This window comes from Rhinolophus hipposideros (genome assembly GCF_964194185.1).
Source record: "Rhinolophus hipposideros genome assembly, chromosome: X".
Classification (NCBI taxonomy): domain Eukaryota; kingdom Metazoa; phylum Chordata; class Mammalia; order Chiroptera; family Rhinolophidae; genus Rhinolophus; species Rhinolophus hipposideros.
The window spans coordinates 33,534,878-33,551,046 of NC_138046.1; the positions used below are offsets into that span (position 1 = coordinate 33,534,878).

The window sequence follows — 16,169 nt, forward strand, 5'->3', positions numbered from 1 at the left end:
TTATGAGCACCACACACTAACCACTGAGCCAACTGGCCGCCCACTGCGGCTCAGCTTCAAGCGGTTGTTTTCAATCTAGTTGTGGAGGGCCCAGTTCCCTGGCCTATGTGGGAATCAAACCGGCAACCTTGTTGCTAAGAGCTCGCTTTCTAACCAACTGAGCTATCTGGCAGCCCCAAAGCCTATATTCTTATGGGAATTTAGTTTATGCTCAGCTCTTTTGTCCTTCTAAGAGTGAGTGCTTTTTTAAAAAAAATCTTAGTAATCTAGATAACTTTAAGTATTACTTATTTTAAAAAACATTTTATTAATAGAAATTGAAAGCATATTCCTACCATACTAATAAGTAGAAAGCCTTTATTTTAGCTTTGCAATTAGATTTGCAATTAGCATTTTAGCTTTTATATAGTTTATTATAAGCATAATGAAGACATATTTGTGAAAAAGGTTGAACATATATAATAGAAGGTAAATATATTTAAATACTTCACAAGGAATTGGGATTATCTGGCTATATTTCTTTAGCAAATAATGGGATAAATTTATTTCATTGTAAAATACTGTTTTCATTGTTTAAAGGAGGATTGATATAAGTTTCAATTTCTATTATGTTCCTTTTTTGTGACTAGTAGTCATACCAAGGGACATTTTAAAAAATGTTTTATTTTTTACTTGCTGTTTTGCCCTGAAAGATTTTTGGTTTATCTCAAAAGGAGATTATAAATTGATTTTATTTTACATTAATATTTTAAGAGCTACTTGTTTTCCTACTTTTAATGAGAGGAAGGAAGTAGAGTTTTTAGTGTATGGGACTAAAGAAGAAGGTGGCTGGGAGGAAGTGTTCATTTGACCATTAATTTCCCCCCCCAAAAAAATTCCTTCTTTAGGAAAGGGGTTTATGCTAATTGATAGGGAATGTGACTTCTTGTGGTTGACTCTCATGTTCTCATAGAACTGCCGTTTCATATATTTATGTATGCAGTTTTTGTTTGCATTCTGATGGAAATAGAGGAGAAAAGAGATTTAGATTCTAGGAGAAATTTCTCTGATGGTAGGATAAAATTTGATTTTTATTTTTACTGCTATGCCTTACCTGTTGTCAATGTAGCCCTGATATTGAATTGACTATAATTTGAATATATTTAGGAAAACCTGTGCAATCTTCTTGTGAGAGGAATGGTTAATTTAGTTTATGTCTATGTCCACTTGCTGGAGTTCTGTGCAGTCATTGCAAATAATTTTGGGGACTTTGGTAGCATGAGAACATGCTTTTAAAAGTGTGGGGGAATCAGAATACCAAATGATGTGTGCTGTGAATGCAAATATGTAAAATATATACATATACAGGAAAAGACTGGAAGGAAATGCTCACGCAATAGGTAGTAGTGGAGTCAAGGTTAACTTTTTCCTACTCTTAGTTTTGTTTTTGTGAAAATAAAAGGAAAAAATCTGCTAAAATAAAGCATTAGAAGTATATTTTTCTTATTGTTATTGATGTTTATAATTGATGTTTATGTTGATGTTTATAATTGATGTTTATAATGTTTATAATTTCTGAGAAGTAGGAAATATATAGATCTTCCCAGAGGATCTGCCTTTCATGTTCAAGATACTGCGTCCTTACATTCTCTTTTATGTTCAACAGATTTCCAGCAAGCTCTCTATGAGTTATCATACCACGTCATTAAAGGAAATCTAAAGCATGAACAGGCATCTAATGTTCTTAATGACATTAGTGTAAGTATTTTACACATATGTGTGTGTATGTATGTATATATACATATATATATGTTTTTTAATTTAATAATTGTTACATATTTCTTTTTGCCTTTGATACAAAGATGACTGATGTGTATAACTTGCATTTCATTTTATTTTAAGTTATAATAGTGAATGTTTTAAGGCAATATTGGTAAGCCATTGTTGCTAGACAGAAACAAAGATATTTTAATCTTTTTGTCTGGTTGTAAGTAAAGCAGAAAATATTAGGTAAGTTGGGAGGGCAAAACCGGCATTGTAATAAAATGAAGGTATAATTAATTAAAAATGCTACTATAAAAGTATTTTGGCTAGAGTATTTTTCTCTCAATATAGCAGCATATCAGGGCATTTTCTTTTGTTTGTGGTTATGTTTAGAAAATAATTTTTAAATTGATGATTACATTATTTTAAATTGAGATTGCATAGCCCTAATGTTCACTTGATGTTAATTTTCATGTGTTGGCTGGTTGTTTTAGAAACTATTAGGTACGTAGATTTTTTCCTTAACCTTTAAGTGGTTATTCTGCTTCACTCTTTTATTTATTAGAGAATTGAAGTTAGATTCAGATCAGATACTTTTCATGGTGGTTTGTTATTTGAATTGAAAGATGACCTCTCAAATTGTAAGCGTGTGAAAGGGTGTTTATTGTAAACCAGTTGTTAAGTCTGAGTTTTTACAAGTGGTGTATCATTCTATTATTATTAGGCTGGATTTTAAACTCATATAAATAACATTATCTGCCCAGTTGAGAACAACTTTCATAATGAGTATTACTGATGTGGGACCTAGAACTTCCTGGTATTGGTGCAAATTTCCCTTGTGCAGCTTTAAGGTTCTGTAGCCTTTTTCTGTTAGGGTAGGTAATCTCCTTTGTATGATTTTTGTGCTTTTCTGAGATAGTCTTAAAGAACGTCTATGTTTAGCTATTGTAATCCCTCTTCCCCATATTGCAATGTATTTGAGCAGTAGGGGTTTAATACGAGTTTCTCTTTTATCCCTAAACTGTCTTTATCAGATAACAGCAGCATTAGTCATGTTGGGGTAGTCTATTTCTTAAACAACTAATATTCCATGTTTGAAAACTCTCGTCTTGCTCTTTTGTTTTTGGTTTTCAAGTAGCCTGAGTACTTGCACTCAAGTAGACATAGCCAGAGTTCATAGCCATTAAGAAACTTGAGACTGAAATCTGGTTGACAATTAAGGTTATTTCATTCTGTAAATTGTAGAGTTTAGTGTGGTTATGGAATCTGAGTCTAATACTTTCCCATTTGTTAAAAATGAATAGTCCAAATGAACTTAATGTGTATTTGGTTTTTACTTACCTTCCTCTTTTCTTTGAGTCCTTAGTGATATACTCATATATATTCATATTCTGTAGCTGGATTATCTTTGTCATGGATTTCTCATAGTCTCATATTACACTATCCCATATCTTACCCACAGAAGCATATTTTGCATATCTCTTATAGATGCCAGTTTGTTCTTTAGAATTAAATTTCTTTCCTTTAGTCTCTGAAAATAGGCGAATTTTAGGGTTGCTATAGTACCAGCAAACTAATTGCAGTTTTTGAACTATGATCCTTACTAATGAAAAATGGCTCTAAAATTGGGCATGGGAGTGGGAAGTGCTGAAATTTTCATCCAGAAATGAGGGGAGAATTTTGGGTCAGTTTCTTCAAAGGCTGCAGACATCAGTGCATAAGGAAAATAAAGATAGATTTTTGGTAGTTAATTTTATCTTTAGAGAATCTTGAATTATGGAACAACAGCTTGTAATTGTTTTTGTAATTTTTAGATTTCTGTTCTTCTGATACCACTGTGATTTTTGCATAAATCAGTGTTGGCTCAGGCATGAGCACACCATTTAAAGTTTTGGATGAAAAAATGTACCATTTTAACAGTCTTGCTTTAAGTAGGCAACAGGTACTTCAAATTCCAGTGGTTTCTAACATGAAACTTCATTGGAAAAATGTTACTCATTTGTGCTTTTAATATTTCCTGAGGAGCTTGTGTAGGTTTCTGTTTTTTTTTTTTTTAAATCAAGTTATTTCATGGTAGACATTTAAACATTTTTTCCTAATCATTGTCTTCCTCTTTTTATTTTCTCTATATTACGAAACTTGAAGAATTTTATTTATCAGCATAGTGGTATTGAGGTTTTGTTAGTTTTTAGGTTTTACTGAAGAGTGTTATTCTGAAGCCATAATACTTTGTAGTGTGCTATTCTGATATTTACTATGAATAATTATATTTTTAAAATTAGGAATTTCGTGAGGATATGCCCTCCATTCTTGCTGATGTGTTCTGCATATTAGGTAAGTATTAAGCCTTTATTTTACCATAAAAAGTGCTGTGGTAAATTAATGGTACTGTGTTAAATAAAATATTTCCTTTCAAACTAAAGATTCTACAAATACACAAATATTTCTACAAATGTAGCATATGTGTTTTTTTTACTTTATAAAGAATATAGTATTGCAAGTAAAATGTGAGTATAATCACTGTTCATAAACCAGCTTTAGATAGTTTTAGTTTATAGTTCAAATAGTTTGAGTTTTTAAGAATGTGCCTTTATAAAATTGAGCTAAATTAAGTCTTTTCAAGTAAGTCGTTTTTTGAAGTTAAGTTAGTCTGAATTATTCAGATTTTAGTAACCACATAATGAATCTTATTCAACACAGGTTATCAATGAATGTCAAAATCTCAAATTTAGGGCACTCAAAAGATATTTACTATTTTACTCTTCTGATTGTGTTTAATTTTAGAAAGAGCAAGAAGAGCCAAAGTAATCAAAAGTACTTTTGTTTTGAGGATCAGAATCCAGCTTTGGAAATAACAACTTCTCTATTTGTCCAGAGTAAATAAGAATTCTTGCAAGATAAAAAAGGAAAGTTTCTTTGACTTAGAGCCAAAGGTAGTGTCCCTCCATGGGAAGCATGGATTTTAAAAAATAATGTATATTACAAATTTATTTCTCTGATTTTACATCTGAAATGTTAATTAACTTTGAGCACAGTTTTCCCCATCAGTCTTATGCGTTCTATAACTTTGATCTAATAGAAAACACATCAAATATATGGTGATGGAAAGAGAACAAACTCTCGGTGGTGAACAAACATAGATGATGTATTACAGAATTGTACACTTGAAACCTATATAATTTTACTAACCAGTGTCACCCCAATAAATTTAATAAATTAAAAAAAGAAAAAAAACATGACCAGATATTACAGTATTCACTTTAAAATAAGACTTAACCTCAGAGTTTGTCAAGTTGGAATGAATTACTTTAGCTCATTAATCTTAATTACTAGAATTAGATGGGTTACTTAAATGTCTTACTGAGAGTTTGGAATTCGATCACAACAAATCTAAATGCCTGATGCTTGATCCTTCAGGATGTTTAAGATGTCATAACAGCAGTAATGTTAGGAACAGGTCAGAAGGTATGTGGACTGTGAGTGAGAAATGAAAAGAAGAGACCGTTCATGGGATGACCATATGTCCCAGTCTCGTTTTGTTTTTCCTGGCATAATTATTAGTAGTGTCTTCTTTCAGTCTTAAAACTGTCTTGGTTTGGAGGATAAAGTATATGTTTATGCTATCTGTTGGATTGATTGATTTATGCCAACAACAAATAAACCTCTTTAAGCTTAATTTTTAAGGCAGGCACTACAGATATTACATTACATTACAAATTAACATGAAACAAGTTTCAATTGAAAAAATTGTTTTTATTATAAATTTTAAGACTGAAAATGATTTGTAAGTAACATTTTGTGGAAGCTGTTATTTCTTGATAGTTTCAAAAGTATATTTTATGTTTTTTGGGGGTAATCATTAATTATCAGCTTACTAGTAAGCTCCAGTAGTAATTTCTTTATTGACTTGTTTTATTAGGATATAGTTCCCTTCATAGTTATTTAGTAATACGAATTATTGTTACAAGTCATTGCTTTTTACTAGTAACATGAATTCATGAAGATGATGATTGGTTGCTCTTGGGAAATTTCTTTTAGCCTATCCAGCCCATTTTTACAAGCAACATTAGGACGGCACACTTGGAAAGAGAATTTCCCTCACCTGCCCCCTCACTCACCCACCCCCACCCTTGGCAGAAAAAACATGATCCAAGGGTGACCCCTTGAATCAAGGTAGGGGAATAGCAGTAAGAACATGAGCTATCTCTAATAATAACGATGATGGTGATAATAATGATAACAATGATGATAATAGTAATAATAATATAGGTACCATTTTTGGAGCACTTTCTATGTTCTAGGCATTGTATTAAACATTTAGTTTCATTTTAATCCTCACAGCAACTTGTGTAAGGTAGATGTATAGATCAGAAAATTGAAGCTCAGAGAAGTGACTTTTTTTTTTTTTTTTTTAAGGCCACATAGCCAGTAAAGCAGGATTTGAACCTGAGGCTTTTTGGTTCCAGATCTTTTTACTACATCATGTTGTTTTAATAATATTTTAACAGTTATGTGACAAATGAGTGCTGCACCTTCCTAATTAAGATAACAATTTTCTGAGGGGGCCTGAGATCTATATTAACCTTAAAGGGGGAGTCTGATATAACTTGATGTGCTAATGGGACCTCTGAGCTTGGGTAGATCATTGGTGTAACTGGGACCTAGAGTTGCAAATGGCTGAGGGCTTTTTAGTGAAACCATAGAGGAAATTAAAGAGAACTTATTAGGTACTGATTTAAGGTTGAGGAGACAGAAATAATGAATGAATTTATTAGAACGGTTTCATGAGTTAGGACAAAAAAGGATTAAGAAAACAGGGAAAACATAATTGGGATACTAAGAATTCTGTATTGATTGTTGAGATAGCTCAGCTAAGAAATTTACTGAGGTCCTAATAAAGTATTTCCTAACATGGTTAGAACCCAGAGAACGGTATCTTAATCATGTTAGATGGCTAAGAGGAGAGCAGACTTGACTTGAAGAGGATGAACCTGCCACCCAGGTGCTCTGATTTTAGGAACTTTGGGGGGAGAGCTTAGGGACTTTAGGGCCTTGGACTGTAGATATATGTTGGTTAAAAGAATGGGCCCAGTTTAGTCCCGATCCCTCAAGATCAGTACCCTTGAAGTTCTAGGCTGAGGAGGGACTAGAAGACCAGATAATGGGTGACAACTAGGAGTTCCTCGAAGGAATTGATGAGACATACACGGATTAAAAATCTTATTGAGAGATTGAAATTTGACTGCAATTTACATTGCATAAATTACACCTGAAATTCCTTTAATACACTTGAGCTGACTGTGTGCTCAGCTACAGTGGCCAGGATATTGGGAAATGGCACTGTCCAAGAAGGGAAAGTGGAGAAGGGCCATGAAAATGTAGATATGTTTGATGATAATTGTCCTTCTCATTTGATTCTCAGTGATGGCAATAGAAGGTAAACTGAAGCAAAGCAGTGGTAGGGCATCTTTTTGGGGAGAACCCTAGAACCCTTTGAGGACCATTTTTATTACATCACTAAAATTGGTACCTCTTTTTGTAGCACATTCTAAATTATGAGTTGGCTTTAAAAATAGGACAATAGCATATAATCAGTTAAAGAAATGATCCTGAGATCAACCTGGTAATCAGTCCTGCCAATCCTGGTTGAAATTTTTGGTGCTTGGCATTTAGAGGTAATTCTTTTATTCCTCCGTACTTAAGATCAGAACATTGCTTGACAAATTTTCTGAATAGTTACTGAAGCTCAGTAGTTACTGAAGCTCAAGGAGGTCTCAAAATTTTTTTTAATATTTAGGAAGAAAACAAAAATCTTGAATAGATTTGTTTGCTACCTGGAATTGTAATTCAAAATAAGATGTTAAAAACATCTTTTAATACTGTCTTTTCATAGAGTTGGTGGCAAGGTAGCCTGGTTGGAACATGGTACATGGTACCAAGGTGGCCACTGTCAAGGGTTTCATCTTCATGAGTAATGGAATGTTTAGTATTAGAAGAAGTCTTTCTTGTTACCCAGTTCAACTTTCCACCTAAGAAAGGAATCTCTTCTTCAGCATCTCTGGCATGTGGTCATTGAAACTTTGCTTGAATGTTTCCATTCCTGAAAACAATATATTTTTTTGAAACCTTGTTGCTTCCAGTGCCATAGCACATAGCTTCTTTGTAATCAAATCACCATTTTATGGATATGTCATTGGTGACATGTTCAGTCTCCAGTATCAGGAGAAATCAATGCTAAGGATACATATGCATATGAAGGACAGCTCAGATTTACCACAGTTTAAAATTTTCCCCCCAATTAAGAATGAGGCATTTGTAAATAAGCTAGTTTTAAAGAAAATAAGTATCTTATTACAGTGCTGGAGTAGAAAAATCAATCAAACTTTCATTTTTTCCTTTGTCATTATAGATATTGAGACAAATTGTTTAGAAGAAAAAAGCAAAAGAGACTATTTTACACAATTGGTATTAGCGTGTTTGGTAAGTTTTAAAACATACTTTTCCTTTCTAAATTTTACATTGAACAATTGTAATCACAGTTAATCATGTTAATGGAGAAGGATATCGACATTCAGTTGACTATTCATTATAAGGTGAGATTTGGGTTTTGAAATAGAATGCTTTGTAAAATTAGACATGATAATTATTTCTATGAAATCGGCATGCTACCATATCATTTAAACTATCTATACATATATGAAACCTTTGGTGGTATTCCTGACCTAGTAAGTTTCTAACTAAATAAAAGGTAAGCATCTATCAAGTGAGTAGAAATGATGTGAACAGCTTTTAAACTAAACAATTTTTCATAAATTCTTTATTAGGAAAGGAGAAAAAGAATGGAGGTAGTTTAAAAATAATAAATTCTAGAACTTGTTATAATCATTGTCTAGTAAACCATTTTATGTTCCTAAATTTAGAACCAAGGAGAAATACCACTACTCAGACCTGAAGAATGTCCTTGTCTTTGTTGTACTAGATAGAATTCATTTGACTTAAACAGTAGAAACCAAAGAAGATTTAAGTGCTGTATTATCTTAAAGAAGTTCAATCGACAGACTCAGTTTTAATCAGAATTTCATCTGTATTCTTCTCATTTGTAGGTCGTGTACAGCATGCATATACTTTTTAAGTGAGTTTTTTAAAAAGAGCTATATGTTATACTTTTCAGTATTGGGAGAGTCATCATTTTTGTTCAAGTTCCTACTGTTTTTAAAAATTATAAGTTGGCATACATAATGTGATGTTAATATTAGGTTGAAGCAAAAGTAATTGAGGTTTTAGCTATTATTTTTAACCTTTTAAACTGCAATTACTTTTGCACCAACCTAATATTTTTATTAATTACTTTGAGTATATTTAAGATTGTGGATGCATAGTTGGAATGCTGAGTAATAAATGGCCTTTAATATTTTTTAATGCAGTATTTAGTTTCAGACACAGTTCTAAAGGAACGGTTGGATCCAGAAACATTGGAATCATTAGGGCTTATCAAACAATCACAGCAATTCAATCAAAAGTCAGTTAAAATCAAGACAAAGCTCTTGTAAGTACATATATTTTTATGTGGCAGATCAAGTACCTGAGTATGTGTTTTAATTCTAATTTTAAATTCTAGAAGTTTCGAAGGGCAGTTTGAAGATTTTTTGTTACTGTTAGCATGTGTCCTTTGTTTCTTCCTTTGAAAAGTAGCCTGTGACTGAGTGCCTGTGTGAAACCAATGTTAATTTTTTTTTCCATATTAGAAGTTAAAATAACATTAAGTACTTTTATTAGTACCAATAAAATAATTTACAACTGCGGCTGTACTCTAGGGTATATTCTTAGTCAATGATGGAAATAGTGATATGTTTTTGTTTCTTGGGATTAGCAATATCCTTTCCTTGTGTTCTGGTTTTCTCTGTGTAATTAACATTGGAATGTCCCTTATGAACCACTGTTATTTTCTATCCTAAAAGACATGCAAAGAGGTAAACTTCCAACAACTATTCTTATGGTTGTTGTATATAATAGAGATAAGAAAATTCAATGAGAAGAATACATTACTCGTATGTAAGCTTGTTAATTGAAGTTAATTTTATCCCCTTATGATGTTTATCTACTTTCAGTTATAAGCAGCAAAAATTCAATTTGTTAAGAGAAGAGAATGAAGGTTATGCCAAACTGATTGCTGAATTGGGGCAAGATTTATCTGGAAATATTACTAGTGATTTAATCTTAGAAAATATCAAATCTTTAATAGGTAAGATATATATTGATATATAGTATGTGTTACTAAGATAATTTTTTTTAAACTGTGGATAATATCCATAATGAAGAAATGAGCGCATGCCCTAACTTTTTTTAAAATTAAGAAATGACAGAAGTGTCCACCTTGTACTTTTAAGATTTTATCAATAGTAATAAATTTGGGATGATATCTATGAAATTTTTTTTTTTGTCACTGTTACCTGTGGTGTTTGTATTAGTTTCTGTTCTGTCTAGTATTTCTATTTTTAATTATTTCTTAATAATCTTATAGCAAGCAGGAAATAAGTCATCAAATATGAAAGTATAATAAACTCTTTGGTTTGAACTTTGGAAATGTGGAGATGTTTAGTTCTTTAGAACTTGATTTTAAAAATACCTTTACAAGGGACTTTTATACACACCTTATTTTATATTTACAACAATCTTAAAATTAGTGCAACAGATGTAAAAATGTAACTGATAGGAAAGTGTTATTCTCCCTATCTTTTAAATAGAATTTATTCTTTTTTTGTGGATTTTATTTTTCAATATTATTTGACACTAATTTCAGATGTACAGCATAGTGGTAAGACATTTATGTAATTTAAGACTAGTACCCACCTGGCACTACACACAATTATTATCGTATTATTGACTATTTTCCCTGTGCTATATTTTTTACATCTCCGTAACTATTTTGTAATTACCAATTTGTACTTTTTAAGACATTAAGAATTTATTCTGTTTGCATTGAGCATTTGGAGGAAATAGTTGGCTTCTATAGAAAGAAGGAATGAATGGTAGAAAATAGGGTAATATCCTGATTTTTCAACAATGGAAAGAATTTTTGCTATTGTTTGTTAGGTACTGTGCTGTCTTAGGGAAGATTTTGCAACACCTAGATGTCTTAGGTTTTGAGACTTGTTGAATAAGTCATATTCCCTACTTTACTGATTATATTTTAGGGTGTGGTTTTGCTCAACTTTTTAGTTTTTTCTCTGTTTTTGACATTTATGTATGACTAAAAGAGAGAGAGGAGGTGTCCCAATCCTTATCCCCTTCTTTCAATGTTATGTGTAGGAATCCATATAAAAATAGATTTATTACAGTCATTGCTGTTTTTTTTAATTAAAATTTATTGGGGTGACAATAGTCAACAAAACACAGACAATAGTTTAGTGGTTACCAGAGGGTAAGGGGGAAGGGGAAATGGTAGAAGAGGGTAAAGGGGTTCAAATATAAGGTGATGGAAGGAGAACTGACTCAGGGTGGTGACCACATAATGTGATACATAGATGATATTTTATAGAATTGTACACTTGAAACCTATGCAGTCATTTCTGTTTTTAAGGTAGGCTTTGGGTGACTAACAGGTACAGAAGGTAAGGAACTTTTAGTTTATATTTATCCTTTTCTTTGAAGTAAGTCTAGTTCTGCAGCTGATTTACTACTCTTTGCTACTTCCTCCTGTTGTCAGCTTACATCAAGACTGGCAATCCTTCAGGGCTGCAGGGCTCTTGCTTACCTGTGTAGCAGTGACCCATTTAAAAAAAATCCTCCTGTAGGTTTTCCTTTCTATTCTTTCCATGGTAGGCTCTACATTTTTCCTGCAGCACTTTGATCTAGCTTGAGATGCTTGTCAGTACTGCTTTACTGTAGATTTGTCTTTCCTTGTATCCTGCCATGTACTTTCTTAAGATGGTATTCCCATATAAAAGTTACGTGCTCTGTAAGTTCATTAGCTGTTTTTGTTTTTACTTTACCTGCCTATTTGTTGACATCTCTTTTCTGTCTGTTTCTTCTATTTTTTTGTCTTTGTGAGTTTATACATTTTTAGTCCTTTGTTATTTTAGGAACATTTCAAAAAGGAATTTTCTTGGACGTGTGCTTTTATCTAACTGGGAAAAGGTACATTACTTTCTTTTCTTGAACTTTGCTCTCATAGAGAATAGTTTATGTTACTGTCTCTGAAGAATAGTGGCAATCACAACTGCAAGTTCATGATACACATGGGTATTCCATGAGTGTATACAATTTGATTTCTTGGGCTAAAACTCTATTCTAGTCCATCAAGTGTACTATGAAGCACGCTAGGTCAGAAGCACTCAAATGTCGCCTCCTCAGTGTAGCCGTCCCTAGTTACCCCTCTACACTCCCTGTCATTCACTCTTTTTCTTCTGTGCACTGACCACCATATAACATGCAATGTATTTTATTCCCGTCTCCCACTGGAATGTAAGCTCCATGAGGACAAGAGTTTTTGTCTATTTTGTTTAGTACCTCTGATCTCAGTGCCTGGTAGGTAAATAGGTGCTGAATAAATGATTGTTGAAAAATGAATGAATCTTTCCCCCTTTCTGGTAGAGTTTATAGTGATTCTTACCCTTTTATCCCCTGACATGAAGGATTTTAAAAAGTTCATCTTCCTGGCTCAGTGCTAGTTTTTGTCTGGCTGGCTGACTCCCTGATCTCCCCCATTGCCTGAAAAAGGATTTTTTTTCTTTTTAATTAAAATTTATTGGGCTGACAATGGTTAGTAAGATTACATAGGTTTTAAATGTACAATTCCATAATACATTATCTGTATATCACATTGTGTGTTCACCAGAGTCAATTCTCCTTCCATCACCATATATTTGACCCCATTTACTCTCTTCTACCACCCTCTCCCCCCTTACCCCCTGGTAACCATTTTATATAAAATTTTTCAGAAACCTAACAAAAAAGTATTAATAGCATGGATTTGGCATACTTTTTCCTTATCTCTCTGCTAACGTCTACATATTCCCAGGTTTATATAGATGTCATATGTACTGTGTCCATCAGTAATTTCAGGCAGAGATTCTGAAATAAGACATAGAATTTGAGAACTTCTAGAGTGATCCTCCCCAAGCTACATAATGACAAAATGAGTTCTTAGAGATTTGCAGCAATAGAATTTCTGGAATCCATGCCTTTTCTTGCAAATAACTACTTCATATATTTTTAAAATAAGCTTTATTGACGTATAACTTATAAGCAACACAATTCTTTACCAAGTCCTATTTGGCCTACTTTACTATTATGAATAAACTGTAATCATTGGACTAAAAGTTGTTGTTATCAAAATACAGTATATTTTTATTTCTTCTGGTAAATACGTAGGAGTATAATCTCTCATTGCGTGACAAGTATATAGGTAGCTGCATAAAAATTTACAAAACTGTTTTCCTAAGCGGTTGTACTATTTGGTATTCCTACCATTAATGTATGCGAGTTCCAGTTGCTTTACTTCTTCACCAAAGTTGGTCTTGGTCTTTGGGCAGAATTGATATTGATTGCACCTTGCTGTTACCTGGTGTCATCACTTTCAAATTAAAACTATGTATCAGTTTTGTTTTTGTTTTTATTATGGAAAATGTAAAAAAAAGCGAGCTCAAAAAAATTTGTATTGAAATGACTAATGAAAAGATGCAATAAATATCATTTATCTAGCTAAAAAAATTCAGTGTCAGTATTTCAAACACAATTGTAGCAACAATACTACTCAGGAACTACAAGTACTAACATTTTAGACTGGAGTCACCTCATTCCCTACATTAGGAGCATTTCGCAAGATGTGCAACCACAGTATCAGTACAGGACAGTTATGCAAATGAACTTGCAGAGCTGCTGACATAGCTGCAGAAACATTTCTCAATGAATGGATGATTAAATTACAGTTAGGGAGCAATTTGTACCTCCTATTTGCATGGTAGGGGCCTGGGTTCAAATATATATGGGAGAATTTTCCCTAAATGTACTCCATCCTAGGATTTCTTAACTGTTAAATAGGACAATTGGTGATAATTGGTACATTCTCTTGTCTTGTAACATGACAGCATTTTACCTTCTACCTTTATCAGGTTAATGAGTAGGATGTGTGGAATCTTTAGAGTTGTCTGATCTACTTCTGATACGCATAGAACAAATTAGCTGAGATGTCACATTGAGTGCCATCTATCTGAAAATATGTTCATGTTCATGAACAGATGCTAAACATCATAAGATACAAAGAGCTCTCCAAAAACTAAGATCAATTAATACAGTCAAATTAATTAAATTAAGGATAAAGGTTGCTCTGGCAGTGTTTTTGTTGTCTATTATTTCTGTGTGGTGGTATTCTACGATGTTTCCCTGTTTCTTCTTTTATTACAGTATATATTTCAGTTCTGAATTTTTTTGAGTGATTACCCTTAAGTTTATGTAAAAAAAAGTTTGACATTTAGAGTATTTCATTTTCTTCAGCATGCTTACTTTCTCCATTCCCATATTCCTGTTCAGGCCGTTACTCTCCCACTTTTTATGTTGCCACAAATTGTCCCTGTTGATGGTGGTCGAATAGCCTCCTTTAGTATTTCTTGTAGTTAGTGCAGGTCGTGTATTAGAAAATTCCCTCAGCTTTTGTATGTCTGGAAAGGTCTTTATTCCTCCTTCATATCTAAAGGATAACTTTGCTGGATATATTATTCTTGGCTCATAATTTCTCTTTCAATAGTTTGAATATTTGGTTCCACTCCTTCCTGGTTTGTAGAGTCTGCTGAATAATCTGATGATAGTCTAATGGACTTTCCTTTGTAGGTTACCGTCTTCTTTTCCCCGACTGCCTTGAGGATTCTTTCTTTGTCGTTGATTTTAGACAGCTTCAATACAATGTGCCTTGGAGAAGGCCTGTTGGGATTGAGGTAATTAGGTGTTCTATTTGCTTCTTGGATTCGAGTGTCCAGTTCTGTCCACAACTTTGGGAAGTTCTCATCAACAATTTGTTTGAATATATTCTCTGTTCCCTTCTCTCTTTCTTTTCCTTCTGGTATTCTTATATTGCTCTTTCTGATGGAGTCAGAAGGTTCTTGTAGAGTTCTTTCATTTCTTTTAAGTCTCAAGTCTCTTTCTTCTTCCATCTGTATAATTTCCAGGATTCAATCTTCAATGTCACTGATTCTTTCCTCCATCTGGTCAACTCTACTACCTAAGCTGGTTATTTCATTCTTAATTTCTTCTATTGAGTTCTTAATCTCCAGAAATTCTATTTGGTTCTTTTTTAAAATTTCAATCTCTTTCGTAAAATGCTCATGTTGTTGTTTGATTGCGTTTCTGAGTTCATTAAATTGCCTGTCTGTGTTTTCTTGCATCTCGTTGAGTTTTTTCAGAACTGCAATGTTGAATTCTCTGTCATTTAAGTCACATATTTCCATATCTTTATAAGTTCCTTTTCTGGAGACTTCACTTTCTTTCTGAGCTATCTTGTTGCCTTGGTTATTCTTGGCAATTACTGATTTATTATTTCTCTTCCTAGACATCTACAGGAGTGGCTTCTGCAACAGATTGATAGGAAGAGGTCTTTCTTTTGTTTTCCAATACTTGTTGGTAGAATGTTTTATTTTCTCTCAGACTGCAGCCTTTTTTTTCCTCTCTCACACAGTAGTGCTATGTTTTCTCTGCACTATTTCAGCTTCTCACACAATGGGGGGATTCCCAGGGAGACAGGCTTCTCTTCTGTTAACAGTTCGCCTGGGTCATAGGGCATCATGTCCCTGTGGGGGTGCGGAGAGCTTTTGAAGTTCCAAAGCTCTTTCTGCACCAGATTCAGAGCCCATATGTTTCAGCAGTTCTGTTTACTCCTGCAGGGATCCGCCAGTATAGGTGGGGCCAGGGGCGGGGTGAGTTGTGAGAGGTGGCCCAGAGCAATGGCGGTGACCACCACCACAGCTGATCTTCTTCCACAGCTCTCTCCCCTTTGCCGGAACTAGTTGGGCTGTGAATCTGTGTCTGCGGTTCACAGTTCTCAGAACAGCAAATATTCTGTTCTTTTGATCTGACACTGCTACTGTTCCCCTTCTTGCTCCGGGCGGGGTGGGGGGAGTTCTGGGAGGGTAGGGAGGGGGCGGCTACTCTCAGTGCCTAAGGCTTCCATTCTCTGCTGGACAGTGAGGGCTTACACCACCGTTTTCAGCCTTCTTCCTTCAGTCTTTTCTCCGAGGTCTCTGCTGTGAGCGTTGGGTTCAGCCGTGTTATATGCTGCCTCCTCAGTCCTGTGGGCCATAAGCGGAGGCCTAGCAGTCCGAGTTCTTCCCTCTCCCACAGCTGCGGTAGTTCCGGGATGCAGCGAGCTCGGAGCACTGAGCTAGGTCTGCGTCCTGCACCCATGCGGCTCTGTCTTCGCATTTCTCCCTTCCCTC

General features: G+C 34.0%; 1 protein-coding gene across 18 annotated transcripts in view; it reads left to right on the top strand.

Annotated features, from left to right (window-relative positions):
* The window catches only part of THOC2 (THO complex subunit 2), a gene marked incomplete at its 3' end in the record, with an annotated part of 142,205 nt that overhangs the window by 23,610 nt on the left and 102,426 nt on the right, over positions 1-16,169 (top strand). For 16 of the 18 annotated variants that reach the window (XR_013992946.1, XR_013992947.1, XR_013992948.1 and 13 more), the window contains exons 3-7: positions 1,646-1,737; positions 4,026-4,077; positions 8,153-8,223; positions 9,168-9,289; positions 9,852-9,985. Coding sequence is in view for 15 of the 18 variants with exons in the window: in XM_081042748.1 (XP_080898874.1) it covers positions 1,646-1,737; positions 4,026-4,077; positions 8,153-8,223; positions 9,168-9,289; positions 9,852-9,985 (471 nt within the window). The remainder of the gene's footprint in view (positions 1-1,645; positions 1,738-4,025; positions 4,078-8,152; positions 8,224-9,167; positions 9,290-9,851; positions 9,986-16,169) is intronic. The other 2 variants (XM_081042743.1, XM_081042742.1) reach the window with 1 other exon arrangement.